At 34.1% G+C, this 17,652-nt stretch overlaps 3 protein-coding genes across 3 annotated transcripts in view; 2 read left to right on the top strand and 1 right to left on the bottom strand.

Moving 5' to 3' along the window:
- Window positions 1-9,952, bottom strand: part of LOC110022016 (kinesin-like protein KIN-10C) — a 12,291-nt gene extending 2,339 nt beyond the window's left edge. The window contains exons 1-14 of the mRNA XM_020720782.1: window positions 9,648-9,952; window positions 9,386-9,551; window positions 9,110-9,310; window positions 8,857-9,028; window positions 8,297-8,502; window positions 6,340-6,647; window positions 5,739-5,781; window positions 5,125-5,170; window positions 4,910-5,055; window positions 4,635-4,681; window positions 4,230-4,251; window positions 4,049-4,117; window positions 3,928-3,966; window positions 3,550-3,586 (exon numbers count right to left, since the gene is read on the bottom strand). Of these exons, the coding sequence (XP_020576441.1) occupies window positions 3,550-3,586; window positions 3,928-3,966; window positions 4,049-4,117; window positions 4,230-4,251; window positions 4,635-4,681; window positions 4,910-5,055; window positions 5,125-5,170; window positions 5,739-5,781; window positions 6,340-6,647; window positions 8,297-8,502; window positions 8,857-9,028; window positions 9,110-9,310; window positions 9,386-9,551; window positions 9,648-9,835 (1,690 nt within the window). The 5' untranslated portion in view covers window positions 9,836-9,952. The remainder of the gene's footprint in view (window positions 1-3,549; window positions 3,587-3,927; window positions 3,967-4,048; window positions 4,118-4,229; window positions 4,252-4,634; window positions 4,682-4,909; window positions 5,056-5,124; window positions 5,171-5,738; window positions 5,782-6,339; window positions 6,648-8,296; window positions 8,503-8,856; window positions 9,029-9,109; window positions 9,311-9,385; window positions 9,552-9,647) is intronic.
- Window positions 9,953-14,840: 4,888 nt separating this feature from the next.
- LOC110022018 (DNA-directed RNA polymerase 1A-like) lies at window positions 14,841-15,646 on the top strand. The gene is given in 3 exon segments (XM_020720784.1): window positions 14,841-15,324; window positions 15,326-15,600; window positions 15,603-15,646. Coding segments are annotated over 3 exon segments (759 nt in total). The 5' UTR covers window positions 14,841-14,884.
- Window positions 15,527-16,539, top strand: LOC110022019 (programmed cell death protein 4-like). The gene is given in 2 exon segments (XM_020720785.1): window positions 15,527-16,056; window positions 16,058-16,539. Coding segments are annotated over 2 exon segments (756 nt in total). The 5' UTR covers window positions 15,527-15,780; the 3' UTR covers window positions 16,538-16,539.
- Window positions 16,540-17,652: the final 1,113 nt, after the last annotated feature.

Genomic DNA, 17,652 nt, shown 5'->3' with positions numbered 1-17,652 from the left:
TACAGGCAAACCCCACACCAAAAATAGTGTCGACACTCAAACATGATATCCTTCACTTCTGCAACTTAAAGTCACTTTCTTCATGCTAGAAGACCAACTGAAGTCGAGCACAACTTCAATTTCTCAAGAGTAACACCATTAGTCAACAAATCAGCGTCAACATAGGCTTGTACCTCCAAGCTCTTTCCTGGGTTACTTATAAATCTGCTTACAACTCCTACTACATGGGCAATATCATGTCACAGCTGAAAGCCTTTTTCAATAAGTCAAGACTTGTGTCTATTACTGCCATCAAACGCAGTCTTCACCCGGTACACCCACTTGTTGTGCAATGTCTTCTTCCCTGATAGAAGTTCTATAAGCTCTCAAGTCTGATTCCCTGACAAAAAATTTGTCTCCTCCTTCTTAGCCAGCTCTCACTTGCTCTAATTCTCATCTAGTAAGATTTCTTTATAGTTATGGTTCATGTGACAAAGTCTGCAATGCCGCAAATCTGTTGCGCTCTCTGCAACTGTAGTAGCAACAGTGTTGAGCAAACCTGCAGTCATATATAGTATATAATTTTTCTTATCTCGAGCCAGTACTAATGCCCATTTGGTAACCTTCCAGGTGCTATTTGAGAACACTACTGAATGACCACCCTCATTGAGCAGCTCAACAAAAATGAGAATTTTCTTCAACTCAGGAATGTGCCTGACTTTTTGCAAAGTCCATTTACTCTTGTTAGGGAGTGCAATATCAAAGTCTCCTTTCTCCACCACGTTCAAAGTGTTCCATCATCCAAATATATCTTTCCAAAGTCACATGCAACATAGTTTCACATCAACTTCAGTGTGGGAAGATGCATGGAAGGAAGCCATTGAATCTAGTATCTAGTCATCAACAGAACTGTGAATTGCCAGCAATACTGCATCATGTAATTCTTTATTTACCACATTTACGTTATCATCCTTCTTCTTAGGATTTCTGTAGTTCCTTTTTATGTGGCCAGCTTTGCCACAATTTCAGTAGGTTGTTTGCTGACCAGACTTTGACTTTAATTTTCCTCTGTTTGAGTTCATGTTCTGTGATCTCCCTCTAGAATCAACAATCAGTGTTGAACTCGAACCCGATGACTCGCCAGAATCTTTCTTGCACACCTCCTCAGCCAAAATCAAATCACAAATATCTTCACACTTCAACTAGATTTAACTACAAAACTACTAATTGTCATCCTCATAGCTTCCCAACTATTTGACAATGAAGCCAAAAATATCAACGCATGTATCTCATCATCAAAATCAATTTCAACAGAGACCAACTAATTTGTGATAGTGCTGAAATTATTCGGGTGTTGATCAACAGACACACCTTCCGTCATCTTTAAGTTGAATAACTTTTTCAACAGTCACACTTTGTTATTCTTTGATGGCTATTCTTACATACCTAATAAAGCCGCCATGAGATCTATAGTAGTTCTCTCCTTGATGACATTGTGGCAACAGATCTTGACAAAGTTAATCACATAACCCCTAGAACATGTCAATTCAACAGATTTCATTCTGTTTCGTCCATCTTTTCCGACTTCTTTCCCAGTAATGGAACTGAAGTTTCATCTCTATAGAGGCAGACCTCTATCAGCATCATTCAACAACTAAAATATGTGTCATTAAACTTCTTGATCCTCGATTCCATCACATTGTCTCCGCCTATCTTTCTTTCTTAGATCCGAACCAAAGCTCTGATACCAATTGTTATGAAAAATAATAACATAAAGTGAAAAAACCAAATTGAAAAACTGCAAAACCAGAAGATAACACAAATTTACATGGTTTAACTAATTTGCATATGTCCACGGAGCTACAGAGGATTTTAATACTTCGAGAAATTACACCGTCGAGCGTCTCGATATTTACATGAAAACTTCCTCTCTCTCTCTCTCTCTCCCTCTCCCTTCCTCTCTCTCTCTTCCTCTCTGTCTCTTAGCTATCCACCGTAAGCTTTGCCAAGCCAAGCGTAAGGAGCGGAGGGATTAAGGAGATTGATTAAGAGCAATTAAAAGGGCTTGGCTTAGCTCTTATGACATGCCAAAAGAGGCTATTTAAAGAAAATAGCCTCTATTTAAGAGAGGTAGGTGGAGAGATGTAGGTGTGGTAGGTGGGAGAGAGGTAGGTGAGACGTCGTAGGTGAGGCGTGGTACGTGAGGTAGCTAAGTCACAGGCTCCATATATTTAACAAGAGAGAGATCATCAAACATATCCAGCAAAAGGGAAATCCTCAAACCGTCATTATAAATATATGAAAGCAATGAGACAATAATGTTTCATTCAATAATCTTTCAAGGTTATATAAGAGGTGTATACAAAAAGCTACAAAATAACAAAATATAGAAATATCCAACAAAAGGGAAATCCTCAAGCCACCATTATAAATATATGAAAGCAACGAGGCAATAATGTTTTATTCAATAATCAATCAAGGTTATATAAGAGGTGTATACAAAAAGTTGCAAAATAACAAAATATAGAAATGAACCCAAGGTAGTATGCAATGCTCAACCAACTTTAGACATGATCTTGCTTGTGATATTCTCAAAAATGGTACCTTGCATGCAACTTTGGAAGGAAATTTTGGACTTGTGCTTAAAATATGTTCATTACACAAAAAAGAGAGGAATCAACCTAGTCTTTAAAGGAAGGAGAGTGACATCATATTTTAAAATATATTGAATTACATTAAGGGGAAGGGACTATGCATGATTAATATCATCTTCTTTGAACTATATGTAAGATGACGATAATAACAATTGCAATGCTGACTGTAATTTTTATTTTTAATTTTTTTTTTGGGGACTTTGAGCAAACTTATGAAAACTCGCAAAGACAACACATGCAATGTCTCAAACCTAATACAATACTAACCTTCATACTTCTTTTAGCAAAACCAAGACAAAGCTGGCCTTCATACTTCTTTTTCCTCAAACTCACGAACATAGTGCTGACCTTCATGCTTCTTTTTCACAAATGAAGACAATGTTCTTCATACTTCTTTTTCACAAACTCACAAAGATAGTCGTGGATATGCAAAGCCTCTAACCCAAAAAACTCTTATTGCATTTGCAAATCCTTGAATATGTTGAGACTGTATTGCATCACTTAGCTCTCATAGATCAAAACAAGAAGTGAATAGAACTATTTTCATATCAAAATGTAAATTAGACACACATGCAAGAAACTTATTTTTCAAAAATAAAAAAAATATAAAGCACAACTTACCCTAAACTCTTAAAATTGCTTGAAAGTCCAACTATCATAAAAACAATCAAACAAATGATATAAAAAAACACATATATTGTGGCAAATGGTGCCAAAAACACTCACATAGAAAACACAATATTACATCTAGAATACTTCAAAGAATTCATTTAGGACAACTATCATACAATCAAACAAATTCTACATATTTTTGTCCAACTAAAAATGGAATGGCTCCATAATACTAAAAACACTTAGATCAAAATCACAATTTAACTTTTGAATATTCATGAAGAAGGCCACATCATCCTCACTTACATAAAGATTCTTCCTCTTTTGAATAGGGCTTGCACCTGTATGAATATAAATTTTAAATTTATACCTTCTACACAATACCAAAAACACTTAGATCAAAATCACAATATAACTTTTGAATATTCATGAAAGAAGGCCACATCCTCCTCTATCATATAAAGATTCTTCCTCCTTTAAATAAGGCTTGCACTTGTATGAATAGAAATTTTAAAGTTTTAATGTCTAGGTGGCTTACTAATAATAAAATAAAAAATTGTTCTAATAACAGGTAAAGAAACTAGAACTTAGAAACTTAAAAATCAAAAGAATTTAAATATAAAAAAAGAAGACAATTTTTTTAACTTTTAATAAAACTAAGAATTAAAAAATTGGGAGTCACCTGTTTGGTTGAAAGGCCTATTTTTTCCAAATCTGATAACTGTAATAAACATCAAGAAATGATTTTTTTTATAAGAAAAGAAAACAGGCTCAGGTAAACCAAAAGTTTATCATGGACTCACTGATTTAAAAGGCATAAGGGAGCTTTTCCTTAGCTCAAGTATACTTTCTGCTCTTTTTTGACCAATTCCCTGTAAGGAAAACAAAGTAATAAAAAATTTTAATTTAAAAAAAAAAGATAAAAAAATTGTTATATGAATTATGAAAATAAAATAAATAAATAATAATAAATTAAAAAATTACCTTTAGTAGCATGAGCTCCTCTCTAAATTGAAGGGTGGAGAGAAAAACAAAATCGAAAGCTTATTTATCAGTTAACTCATGTAAAAAAAGAAACAAATGAAGATAAAACAATACTAATTTATTTAGCCACGAACTATTATTGAATGGACAAACAATGAAATTAAAGTCAATAAATTCATGCCTTAAATGTCAACGTTTGTGTTTGATAGACACCATTTTGTATATTTCCTTTCTTCTTCATTGTGTTAGTTCGTTAGTTCAAAATTTCTAATACTTCCAATTATCCAACTAATATTTTTCACCATTTTTCAATGTATTCTATATGCAAACTTCTACTTTTTATTTTTTTGTCATTTAAATCTCACAAGAAAAACATTAAAAATAAAAAAAATAAATAAAACTTACTTGTTTGCATTATTCAAGAATGACATGTATTCCTCCATGAGTAAATCCTACAAAATTGAAAAACAATCAGTGAATCATATAGAATTAGATTTATTAATCAATAAATACTAAATATAGGGGCCATTTAGAACTGATAATTGTTTTAAAAAACATTCATAATATCTAAAAGCTCTTCTGAGTTTTTCTAAAATAAAAAGTAAAAAACATATAAATATATTTAAAAAAAAGGTGGGAAAAATTGATCACAAATAGTCCCCTCAGAGCCTAATTAATACCTTCAATTTTTCAAATGGAGTTTTTGAATCCAACTCAGAAAACACTTTGCCATTACCATCTGATACTTCATTACTGTTTGGATTTAAAGCAGAAAGAACTTTAGTATGAGAATTATGTAATTTCTGCGCCATTTCATTCATTTTTCCTGCACAAAATAGGAACAAAGATAAAATATATATATTTCAAAAACAAGTTAAATATTTATATTGTTTACCACTCAAGTTTGTTTTATCTTCTTGCTTCTGATTTCCATTTGCAACCTGTAAGAGTAATTTCAAATGAGGAAAAATTAAAACTTTGCATCACTTGTGGCAAAATTATTAATATTCCTAAAACAAATATGCTCTGAATTGAACTAGTAAAATATAAACTAGATCAAGAACAATAAAACTTAGAATTTTCTAATTGAACCTCTACTGGTTTGCAAAATAGTTCAATAAAATAAAGATAATTTTATCTGGAATTTTGTGTTTTCTTGAAGACTAATGATGCAAATCCAGATGAAATTATGGAGGAGGATTTGGAAACCCAGACAAATCAGGAAGGGCGATAAATCTTAATTTCAAATTCAAAATTTAAATTAAAGTTTCAAATTATGGAGGAGGATTTTGAAATCGAGACAAATCAGATTTCTCGTGACAGAAAACTTCGAATTTTTCAATAAATCTTTTGCAGGTTTACAAAAAGGTTCAATATAACAAAGAAATTTTCATGTAAAATTTTGTTTTTCTTAAGACAGAACAAATTTGGCGAAAAAAGAGAAGATTGTTTAATCTTCCTTCTTTACAAAAAAGGGAGAATTGAGACAAGACAAATAAGTGTTAAAACCTCAACACAAGATGAAACATTTGCCTCAGAGTCAAACAATTTCCTGCAAAAAATAATAATCGAATCAGACCTTGATAATTTATGCTTCAATGATTATTATACCAACCATTTCCTATGTATTTACATATCCACACCTAAATTTCTTTTTTTTATTTACATTTATACCAGCCAGTTCATTCTTATCATATAAAAAATGCCATTATTTTAACTTTTAAAATGTGAAATACACCTTTTCATGCATTGGAAAAACAATATATATACATATATATATATATGTAAAAAATGAAGTATAGGTGTTAGATGTGTAAATACATGAGAAATGAGTGGCATGTATGTAAATTTTGCTTTTTTTAAAATTTATACCACCTATTTCCAATGTATTTACATTCCAACACCTAAACTTTACTTTTTTACAATTATACCACCCAAATCATTCTTATCACAAAAAAAAGGTCACTATTTTAACTCCTACAATGTGAAATACGCCTTTTCATGCATTGAAAAGGCAATATATATATGTAAAAAATGAAGTTTAGGTGTTAGATAAGTAAATACATAGGAATTGAGTGGTACTTATGTAAATCTTCCCAATAACATTTACCTCCCCTTACTAGTAACAGGAAGGCCTTCAGCATTCTTTGCTTTTACAGTACTGCAATTAGCTCCCAAATTCTTTGAATAACTAACAGAGATTGGAGTTCTGCGCGGAAGAGGAGAACAAAGTCCATTCATTCTTTGGATGCTCTTTATCTTCCCTTTGGATTCAAGCCAAGCTCTTAGCTTTGCTTCCATGTCGACCAATTCGTTCGGGTTTTCTTTCCTTTTGACTGAACCAGAATGGTTTACGATCTGTCGAGAGCGGGCGGCGAGGCTGACTGTGTGGACAGCCTCTTGATATGAACCAGGATTCTGAATCAAGATAAAAAAATTAGGAACTATGATCAAGATAACAAGATACTCTCGTTACTACACAATGCTCTGATGTAAGTTTCTAGAGCTCTATTAGGCGTGGACTAGGCTGACCAATTTTGGTTTTTTAAGAGGAAGATTTTCATGTCTTTTATGTATTGATGTATCTAACATCCAAACTTTTGATTTTTTTGCATTTGAGTGATATAAATGCAAAAGTTACAAGGCAAGATATATATGTAACAACCGTGTGGCATGTATGTAAATTCCCCAATTTTTTATTTGATCGCTTCTCAAAGATTGAGAATTTACTTTGTGATGAGTGTAATATAAATTTTAATTAATGCTTTATATATCAATATAAATTCAAATTATATATATATATTTTTTACTATTTTCAGTGGTAGTCCTTTATTCTTGGCGTGCTTCCATTCTAATAATATCTAAGAATTGCTTGCTTTTCTCATGTTTTTTTCAGGTTTAGTCCAATCTGTATGGATCAACAGTTGAACACTGGATCATCATCCGCACATAATATTAATGGCTTCATTTCGGGTTGGATGTGATGATTTATTAATGGTATGCTTGCAACTTCACTTCTTACTTATTTATAATCTATGCAGACTTCTTTTTTGCTTAGTTTGTCACACACATATATACATACATATATATAGATATATATAGATATATATATGAAATTCTAACTTGGAAAAAATAAGTGAAGGAAATTATGAATAAGGAACAATAAGCTGGTTTAGTCAATGTATTGAAAAGGTGTAATTACAATATGGGATATCTTTATAATTCCATTTTTATAGATATATTTTAGAGAAATTTACATATGGCATAATTCTTATGTTTTTACCATATCTAACAGCCAAAGTTTGCCATTTACACTTATAACAACTTGACACTTATAACACCTTGGCAACATAAACTTGTGCATGAAAAAGTGTATTTCATTTTTAAAAAGAAAGTGAGGTGGTATTTTTGATGTGATGTTAAAGATTTTTTAGTGATATGCATGTAAATGCAAAATTTGCAGTGTTAGATATGTAAATGTATAAGAACTGTGTGGCATTTATGTAAATGCCCTTGTTGTTTATTGTGACTCACTCTTAGAGGCGTTTATTTTTGATAATAAGCCTCAAATTTGACATATAGTTGGGTTAACATTCCAAGGAATGTTTCTTATGTAAGTAATTGATAAAACAATGTATGCTAGTAAATGAATTTGGCATAATTTGTGTAGAAATTTCTCCATAAAAAGTTCTATTATGTTGCCTAGCTCTCATCATGGCGATGTCATAATCCAAATTAAAACCAATCCTGATGCTAACAGAGTCTGTTATCTTTGATGGTGTTGTATAACTCACCAACCTTGAAATCTTGAATCATGAACAATAAAATCATAAACGTAAAGCATTATAGAAACCCAAATCTCAAGTCATTAATTTAGAAGGCAAGCAATCATGAAAAGGGGCATTTACATACATACCACTCAGTTCCCATGTATTTACATATCTTACGCATGAACTTTGCAGAAACTTGAAGTTCAAGTGCCAGTTATGTAAATACATGGGAATTTAGTGGTATATATGTGAATCTTCCAAATAAAATAAAAAATAAATAAATAAGTAAGCACTTACAAGGCAAGCAATCATGAAAGCATGACTATCTCCTCCAAGTGAATCCTGCAATATCCGTGTCAATTTGCTCTCTCTAAAGGGAATTCTTGTTTCATTGTTGTTCAAAGCATATATAACATTAGACAAAGCAAATAAACTCTGGTTTATCTTCCCGCTCTCCTGAACTCTTATCCCTTCATTGCCCGTCCTTCTATTATCTTCATTACCTGGATAACTCAAAGATTCCGTAAAGTTAAGGGGTTGTCTGACAGCAGATGAGATTTGAATTATTAGGATTTAGTGAATCCAGTAAATTCATATTTACTTAATCCTGAATGGGTTAAATCCTGAAAACTCTCTGGCAATGAATTTAGTAAATCCCTTAAATCTAGAAAATTGTTTGGCAGTTACCGCCTTAAATCCAAAGCACGATTTACAACATCCAAAATAATCGTCTAGCAAGATTCCGCTTAAATCCTGCCTAAATTCTCCTCTAAATCCATTACCAGACAGCCCCCTAAATAATATTTAGAACAGAAAATCAAATCAAAATCTCACAAAAAGAACGATTTTTTAAAGACCTGCTAAGTCAATAAGATTGAGCTTTCCCTTAACACCTCCATTGTTAACTGCAATAACAAGAACAGCGTGGCTGCGACTAGAAACATCATTAAGTCCAGTATGAGCAACCTTTCTTCTCTGCACGCCAATGGAGAAAGCTTCATAGTACTCCTCCATGGAGGACACAGGAACCTACGAATTACCAAAGAAAACCATAAAAACCATAGTTTTTCTCCAACTTTCTCAAGAACAATGGAAGCATGAAGCGCTTACCAGAGAAAGCCCCTTGAGCTGAACTCTGCCATTCTTATCCTCTAGGGGCATTATCTCCTTCGCTTTGGGTTCCAACAAATCGTAGCACCGATCCATATAAACTTCGTAATACGAAATCTCCACTGTGCTCTGCGTTTTCTTGCTTAAAGACAAGATGGCTGCCATGGACAAGGGAATGAGACCAAGTTCATTCTCTGTACCCTGCTTCATCAGCCATTACGTTTCATGGAAACTCAAATCATTGATAATAAAAAGCAGATCTTAGTTCATTGAAACCTGCATGGTGTACGTCTTTCCACTTCCTGTTGCTCCATAGGCGAAGACGGTGGTGTTGCGGCCATGAAAGATCTCTGGGATAGCAGCGCTAATCTCCTCACTGAAAATCTGATTAATCGGATCTTCTTGCCCGAAGAAGGAATCAAGTTTGTACCACTCATTTCGGCTGCAGATTAACGGGGCGAAGACGACTCAGGATCGTGCAGAGATTTAAAATCGAGTTTAGGGAGAAGAAAGAAAGAGAGAAAGAGAGATTTCTTACATTGTTATTTGATCTTTGAGATGTACATTGACTTCTTCGCCTGCCTGGTTGACAAGTGAGATGCAGGAGATTGGTTTGCTTCCGTCTTTCTCGATCTCTTGGGGCAAGAAGGGCCGAACTCTGAGAAGAACCCTAATGTGGGATGAGGGGAAAGTGGTGGATCGGGTTCTGGTCATGGGAGATTCCATTGAGGAGCTAATGAGAGAGATTGGGAGAGACGCCAAGGGAGCGGGGAGGAGAGTTCGGAAGAAGAAGTCTGGTTCGGATTCGACCGTTAGTTTGATGTTGCTCCGGGGGAACCAATAATTCAAATTTTAAATCACTTACGGTATGGTAAACCGCGAATGAAGCTAAGGGTCCTTCGCCCGACTCCGGATTCTGAGGCACGGCAAAAGCATCCCTATCGAGAATGAATTTATTCTCTTAAATATGTTCTCTTTGTGCAAAAATTTTTCTGTGCGGACTCTTGACGTAGCTCTACGTGCTACGTAGGGTATTCCTAAGTTATTTTCAGGTTATTTCTAAGTTATTTTCAATAATTCTGACATAACCCAGAAATAACCCACGGTCTTTATTTCTGAGTTATTTCTAGGTTATTTCGGTATTATTGAAAATAACCAAAAAATAATTTGAAAAAAACTCAAGAATACCCTGCAACGCACATAAAACTACGTAAGGTGTCCGGACAGAAAATGATCGTCTCTTTCTAGGATTTGAAAGACGAACCAGCTTAAGCTTTGGTTAGTTGATGATGAGATATCAAATCTTAGGGAAGATTGTCTGATAAGGGGATTCCAACAGAGAACAATTTTTTTTTTTATTTTTATATATTTGATTTGCTGCCGATAGCTGCATTTGTGCTATATCAGTTTAATTTTCTGTCTCAAAATTTCTGTAAAATTAATGCAATTAATTTGAACATATTTCATATTTCTAAGATATTGAAAATAAAGTGCAAGCTTTTGCATGAAAACGACATGCTTGAGAGCTTTGGACCTGCTCCTCGGGGTATCCGACAAGCAAAATTGGCAGGGGCAGAATTGTCATTTTCTAGAAACAACTGCCCCACAGTTGTTTTTACACAGCTGCAACAAATAGACAGACAGCTTCCCCACAACAGCTTCCTATGATAGTGCAACTGCAACCAAAAAGCTAAAAAACTGCAGCTACCCCAAACAGACCTTAAAATGCGAGAATTCCATATTTGTGGGCCCCCGTGGAGAAAAATTATTACGTGCATTTGAAATTTCAAATCGAAAAGACCAATAGTGAAATGCGTTTTTCATAACCCAAATTAGAAAAACTATGAAATGTCATATGATATGAGAGTGAGTAATATTTCAATTATTCTCATTCTTTACCCTCTAACTTTGTCATTCTTTAGAAATTCTTTCATGATGTTCTTATTTACATTTCTCTTTTTCACTAAATTTGGATGAAAATTATGTTTCAAACATTTGATGAAAATCATAACTAATATTTGAGGTGCTTATAGAGTTATTTCGTATTCGTTGCATTGAATTAGGCATCCTAATAGTTTATTGCTTATATTATTGGGGTATTATTTGGAGTTGCTTAGTTTTATTTTGGATTTGACTGAACTATATTTTCAATGCCGCATTTCTTGCCACTCTGGTTTTGGGTTTGACTGAACTTTTTGTTTTGACTCTTCTTCATGGGATATATGTTTTAAATTCATATTTTGTCAGTTTTTTTATTTATCTTGTATTCAAGCTTATGGTTAGATCTTGTTCGTTGCTATTCTAAGTCGTGTTGTGTGTTGTTGATTGTAATAGTGTCGTCTGTTATTGATCCATATTATTCTTCTCCTTCTTCCTCATATTTTGTCAGTTTTTTTATTTATCTTGTATTCGAGTTTATGGTTAGATCTTGTTCGTTGTTATTCTAAGTCTTGTTGTGTGTTGTTGATTGTAGTAGTGTCGTCTGTTATTGATCCATATTGTTCTTCTCCTTCTTCTCTCCTTCTTCCATATGTTGGAGTTGTCTTACATTTTTGGAGGATTATTTGGATCTTAGATTTTCTTGAGATTGTTTGGTGTTGATTCAAGTGGTATTCCTCTTCTTCTTCCAAATGTTAGAGTTAATGTGTTTTTATTATTGTTGTGTTTTCTATCTATATATTTTTTTGAGCTTCATCTTGTATTGTGGCTCTTTTTTTGTATGTTTTCTCTTTAATTTTGTTGTTTTTTATTTTGTTTTTTTAGGTTAAGTTGTATCTTTTTGCTTTCGAATATAACTGAGTGTGACTCTTATCTTTTCTAATAAAAACACTTCAATTATCCAATTATTTGGCTTTATCATTTATCAAATTGAATAAATTTTTAATATTTTAATTGACATTTTATTAGAATAATAGAAATTATATCACGCGATATTCCATAATGAGAAAACTAAGATGTGAAGATTTATGTCATAACTATACGAGTAAACTTAGAATCCTAAGACTAAATGTTATATCCGCGAAAAAAGCATAACCTCAAAAGCAAATCTAAAGTAAAATATAACAAAAAAATAAAAAAAAAAACATATAGCATTAAAAAAAAAAAAAAAAAAAAAAAAAAACATATAGCATGATTTCATAAAGGACCGGGCAAGTCCAACTTGACTGAACTTACAACCTCGATTGGATAAGATTGTCATCTGAACCCAAAAAATAGTAATAAAATCATTAATGACCAGTCTCATGAAATGCAAGATAAAATAGACTGTGATTTATTAATAAAAACATGTCTTACAACTTGATTATAAAATCAAGAAGACTAAATATGAATGGTTTGCAATATCTTAAGGTTAATGAAAATATATTTTTAAAAATTTTAAATTTATATATGTTTTTGCTTGTCACACTCATATGTTTTATTTGTTAACTTTTAATGTCAAGTGAGAAAAAAACTGCTTAATGGTGAATGCATAAAAGATTACTTTATCATCCAAGTCGGTATGAAAAGACAAACTCCTTCTATAGGACTGATTCTCAAAGGACAATCACCCTTTTTGTATAATAAGCGAGAGTTTTAAAAACAAAGGAAAACTTTAATATGGATGCATATGTCTAAATGTGTTCTTTTTGTGACTATTTCTGAATAAAAAAGATTTCTAATTTTATTTTATTTTATTCAATTTTATTTTTTAGATGTAGTTATGTTTCTAAGATGTGAATGCAATACGTTATTTTTATTTTATTGTTGTAGTTATGAATATTGATTTAGAAAAGTTAAATTTGAGTTAAATTGAGTAGAAAAATTAGTCCTTAAAGTGCTTATGAATAAATCTAGACAAAAGCAAACATCATCAACAAACCTAAAAAAATGAGCAGAATTCTAATCGATGACAAGAAAAAATAAAACAACACAAAATCAAGACAACAAAGAATGAAAGATGGATATCCAGTCCTATACCTAAAGCAACTCGTTCGTCAACCATATCATATGGATATCTTTGCTCGTTCTTTGAGATTTATGGGGTTCATCCTCGTTTCTCATCCTTTCCTTGTCCATCCATTTGTTGTTCATTTTTTTGTTGTTCCTCGTTTCATAGTTCATCCTTTTATTTTGATAGTCCACACGTCCACAGTTGAACAATTAAGACAACATCATAACTCTAAAAGAGTCAACAGGGAAAGTAAACTTATGTATACCACAAAGTCTAGAGTTACCAGAACGCTTTACAAAACAAAATTAACACATCACAAGCTTGTTGAAGCCCTTACAATACTAACTTAGCAAATCATAACATAAAAAAAGACATTCACAATTCACAAAAGAAGACTAGTTGCGTTAACATTCAGTATGATGAGCTGAACCCGCCATAAACAAATATATATAACTAGTAAATAAGACAAAACATAACAATTTGCTCTCACACCAACTTATTGCTAAAACTAGGGTATGTTGGCCTCACTTTTATAAGGTATTACTTTTCCTCCCATGATTTCTTAGTAGCTCTCTTAGAAGACTAGTGACGAGACCCACACATGTTAGAAACTAAATCATCTCGTAACTTTTTGTAGTTTCATGTATTTGACCTTGAATCCTCAAACCTTGGTTGAGTTGATTGGGGTCAAATTATTGAAGCTCGAGTTGAATTCTTATAAGTTTGTAAGTACCCTACGCAACCCTTTCTAGCTTAGAAACATAACTTTATGCTTCGAGCACATTTTGACCTTATAAGATCCTTTCAATCAAACTTAATATTTACTCTAAATTCATATATTTGATTCGAGAAAAAACTCAAAAACATTGTGAGTTCGTCTTAAACCATGAAGAAATTTAAATTGAAAAAAAAATATTTAAAAAAGAAAAAGATTATAAAACAATTGATTAAAATAAAAAAAATATTGTTGGCCTCACTTTTATAAGGTATTACTTTTCCTCTCTCTAGAATGTTGGATATAGCCCATGATTTCTTACTAGCTCTCTTGGAAGACTAGTGACGAGACCCACACCTGTTAGAAACCAAATCATCTCGTAACTTTTTGTAGTTTCATGTATTTGACCTTGAATCCTCAAACCTTGGTTGAGTTGATTGGGGTCAAATTATTGAAGCTCGAGTTGAATTCTTATAAGTTTGTAAGTACCCTACGCAACCCTTTCTAGCTTAGAAACATAACTTTATGCTTCGAGCACATTTTGACCTTATAAGATCCTTTCAATCAAACTTAATATTTACTCTAAATTCATATATTTGATTCGAGAAAAACTCAAATACATTTTGAGTTCGTCTTAAATCATGACTGAAATTTAAATTTAAAAAAATTATTTAAAAAAGAAAAAGAATATAAAACAATTGATTAAAATAAAAAAAATATAAATCAATAAATGCGACCTATTTTTTATAGTATATAATAATAAAATTAAAATTAATATAAAAGCTTATAATAAATGACTATATTGCATGATTAATTAAGTAGATTTTAGTTAACTTTCTATTTTATTGTTATCTCATTTAGATAGCATCCAATGGAAGCCACCCTCGTTCCCTTCACCCGGCTTTAAATACCGAGCTCCGCTTCGCTCGCCCACCATGATCTATTCCTCGGCGCGCTGTCCGCCATGAGCACCGCCGCTCTCGCTTCCTCCCCGAAGCTGCTACCGCCGCCTCCTATGGCCCCGATCAGATTGTGACTTCGCAGGTCAGTTTCGGCGAGGACACCAACGCCAAACGCCGCGGTGGCGGTCCAACCTAGGGTTCTCTGCTGCGAGGAGATCGACGGAAAGATGTGGATCCCTGAAGGCGGCGCCGTTGCAGTTGCCGATGATCTTTTGATGGAGTTGGGTGCTGGACTTGAGCTAGCAACTTTTGCAGTACCACATCCTTTTCTGCCATTGGATTATATGGATAATGTGGCAAAGAATGTTGGTGCCAGAGAGCAAATAAAAAGGAGATTGATAGAAAAAGGAAAAATCACTGATGATAGGTTGCTCTTTCGTGTGTCTTGCTATGCAGCTAAGGTCACTTTGAATGCTTTGGGAGAGATGTTTCAAGCTGTACGAAGCATCATGAAATGGCATGGTGATTCTGCAAAGATTATTGCTTCAGTGAATCGACCGGTAAGGTGGACTACTCCCCTTAGATTGCCAGTTATTCAGCCTTACAGAAATTCTGAAAGACTTCTTATAAGAGCCTCACTACAAGTCTTGGCTTTAAAAAGGATGTTGTTTGGCTGCAGCTAAGCAGCAAAAGACAGCTTTTCCTCCAAATTTTGTTCGTTCTATTGATGGTTTTCATATGATGATGTCGGCTATTTCCTGCAGAAATTCTGGTTTAAATTTCGCAGGGGTGCAAGATTCTTTCTGGACGCATGCATGTGACGTGGACAGAATGAATCAAATTCTAAAAGAACAGTTTGTGGAGCTTTACAACATTCTCATCCTCGAGAATCTGCTTGAGAGTTTTGAGACATCTTTTCCAACGTTAACTTCTCTTTCTCTGCCCCAAGGGGCGATTTTGAACTTCAAAAAGTTCTCCAATGTCCCTAGTTTTTTAACTAATTCATTGTTTTTATAAGCATATCTCAAGAGCTGGATATAAGCGCCGCTGCTCGGAAGCTGGAATGTACAGTATTTTGGCAATCAAATTAATACATACATTTGAGGTTTCAGATCCAATCTAGATGAAGTCGCTTCCCTTCCTGATTCTGTTCTTCGCCGCCTCTCTCTCTCTCTCCACAGGAACATGGGGTAAACTCCTTGATACTGGTTCTGCAGCACCCCTTGATCGTAATGATCCAAATTATGACAGCGGTAAGGAGCTTTATTAGTTAGTAGGTGCAACTTTTTCTTCCCCACTTGATGACTACAAAAGGGCTGTGACATCAATCATTGAGGAGTATTTCACCACAGGAGATGTTGAGCTTGAGGCTTCCGACCTCAGAGATCTTTGTTTGGATGGATGAGTATCACCATTATTTTATTAAGAAATTGATTTCTATGGCAATGGATAGGCATGCCAAGGAGAAAGAAATGGCTTCAGTTTTACTTTCGGCTCTTTATGCTTATGTAATAAGCGCATGTCAGATTAGCCAAGGTTTTATTATACTTCTTGAGTCGGCAGAGGATTCGGCAGTTGACATATTTGATGCAGTTGAAGTATTGGCTCTTTTCATTACTCGAGCTGTTGTTGATGATGGATTACCTTTTGCATTTCTCAACAGAGCGAAGAAAGTGCTTCCTGAAAATTCTAAGGGGTTTCAGGTTGTTGAAATTGCTGAAAAGAACTATCTTTCAGCTCCTCGTCATGCTGAGTTAGTTGAGCGCAAATGGGGAGGTAGTACTCACCTCACTGTTGAAAAAATGAAGAAAAAGATATCAGATCTATTGAGAGAATACATTGAAAGTGGAAATACAGGAGAGACTGGGTTGTTGCATTAGGGAATTCAGTGTTTAATTCTGTTCTCTTGAAAGATCTCAAAAATACTAATTATTATATTCCATATTGGTTATAACTCACGGTTATAAATTATATGAGAAATCTTGAGAATCTCTATTTATTTCTCTCCTTAAATTAGAGAGATTAGCTGTCTTTTATATTTTGTTATTATTCATTTTTTTTTCTACTGTATTCTGTTTTTATTGTTTTCCTTACCAGTAAATCCTGTAACGAGTATTTATACCCCTCTTTTCATCAATAAAATTAAGTGATCTCATATATTTTCATTGTATCAGAGTCATACCAATCTTCATCGGTATGACGACTTCTTCTTCTTCATCCTCCCAAGAAATATCATTCACCTCATCTGCCCCTGTTCCAACTGGAATCGATGACACTTCCTCCCTCATCACTGACCACAAACTCAACGGCCAGAACTACCTCAAGTGGTCACAATCCGTCATGACGTTTATCTGCGACAGATGCAATGACGACTATATCACTGGTGATGTCGTCGCTCCGACTAAGAATGACCCAAAATTCCGAACATGGAATGCAGAAAACCACATGGTCATATCGTGATTAATCAATTCCATGATCAACGCATTGGCGAAAATTTTTTTCACGACACGACCAAGAGTATTTAGGATGCTGCTCGAGAGACATACTCTCACTCAGATAACACATCCAAGCTCTTCGAGATCGAGTCAATCCTCCACGATCTTCGCCAAGGTGATCAATTTGTGACTCAGTATTTTAATGTCCTCTCACGTTACTGGCAACAGGTTGACATGTATGAAGTCCATGTCTGGTCATGCACTCCAGACTCCAACTTATACCGTCAGATCATCGGGCAAAAAATGATATTCAAATTTCTTCTCGACCTCAACAACTCTCTCGATAATGTCCGCTCTCGTATATAAAGCTTCAAACCACTACCGAGCATTTGTGAGGCCTTCTCCAAGGTTCGCCGCGAAGAAAGCCGCCAGAAAGTCATGCTTGGGTCTATCTCCACCTCGCCCAATCTTTCCGTTGACGCACACCCTTGCAGCTCGGTTTCCTCCGCCTCGACACAGCGGCAACTCATAACCCAAGGGTCGCCCCTGGTGCGACCACT

This window comes from Phalaenopsis equestris, unplaced genomic scaffold (assembly GCF_001263595.1).
Source record: "Phalaenopsis equestris unplaced genomic scaffold, ASM126359v1 Scaffold000163, whole genome shotgun sequence".
Taxonomy (NCBI): Eukaryota; Viridiplantae; Streptophyta; class Magnoliopsida; order Asparagales; family Orchidaceae; genus Phalaenopsis; species Phalaenopsis equestris.
This window is presented reverse-complemented; position numbering and strand designations above follow the sequence as displayed.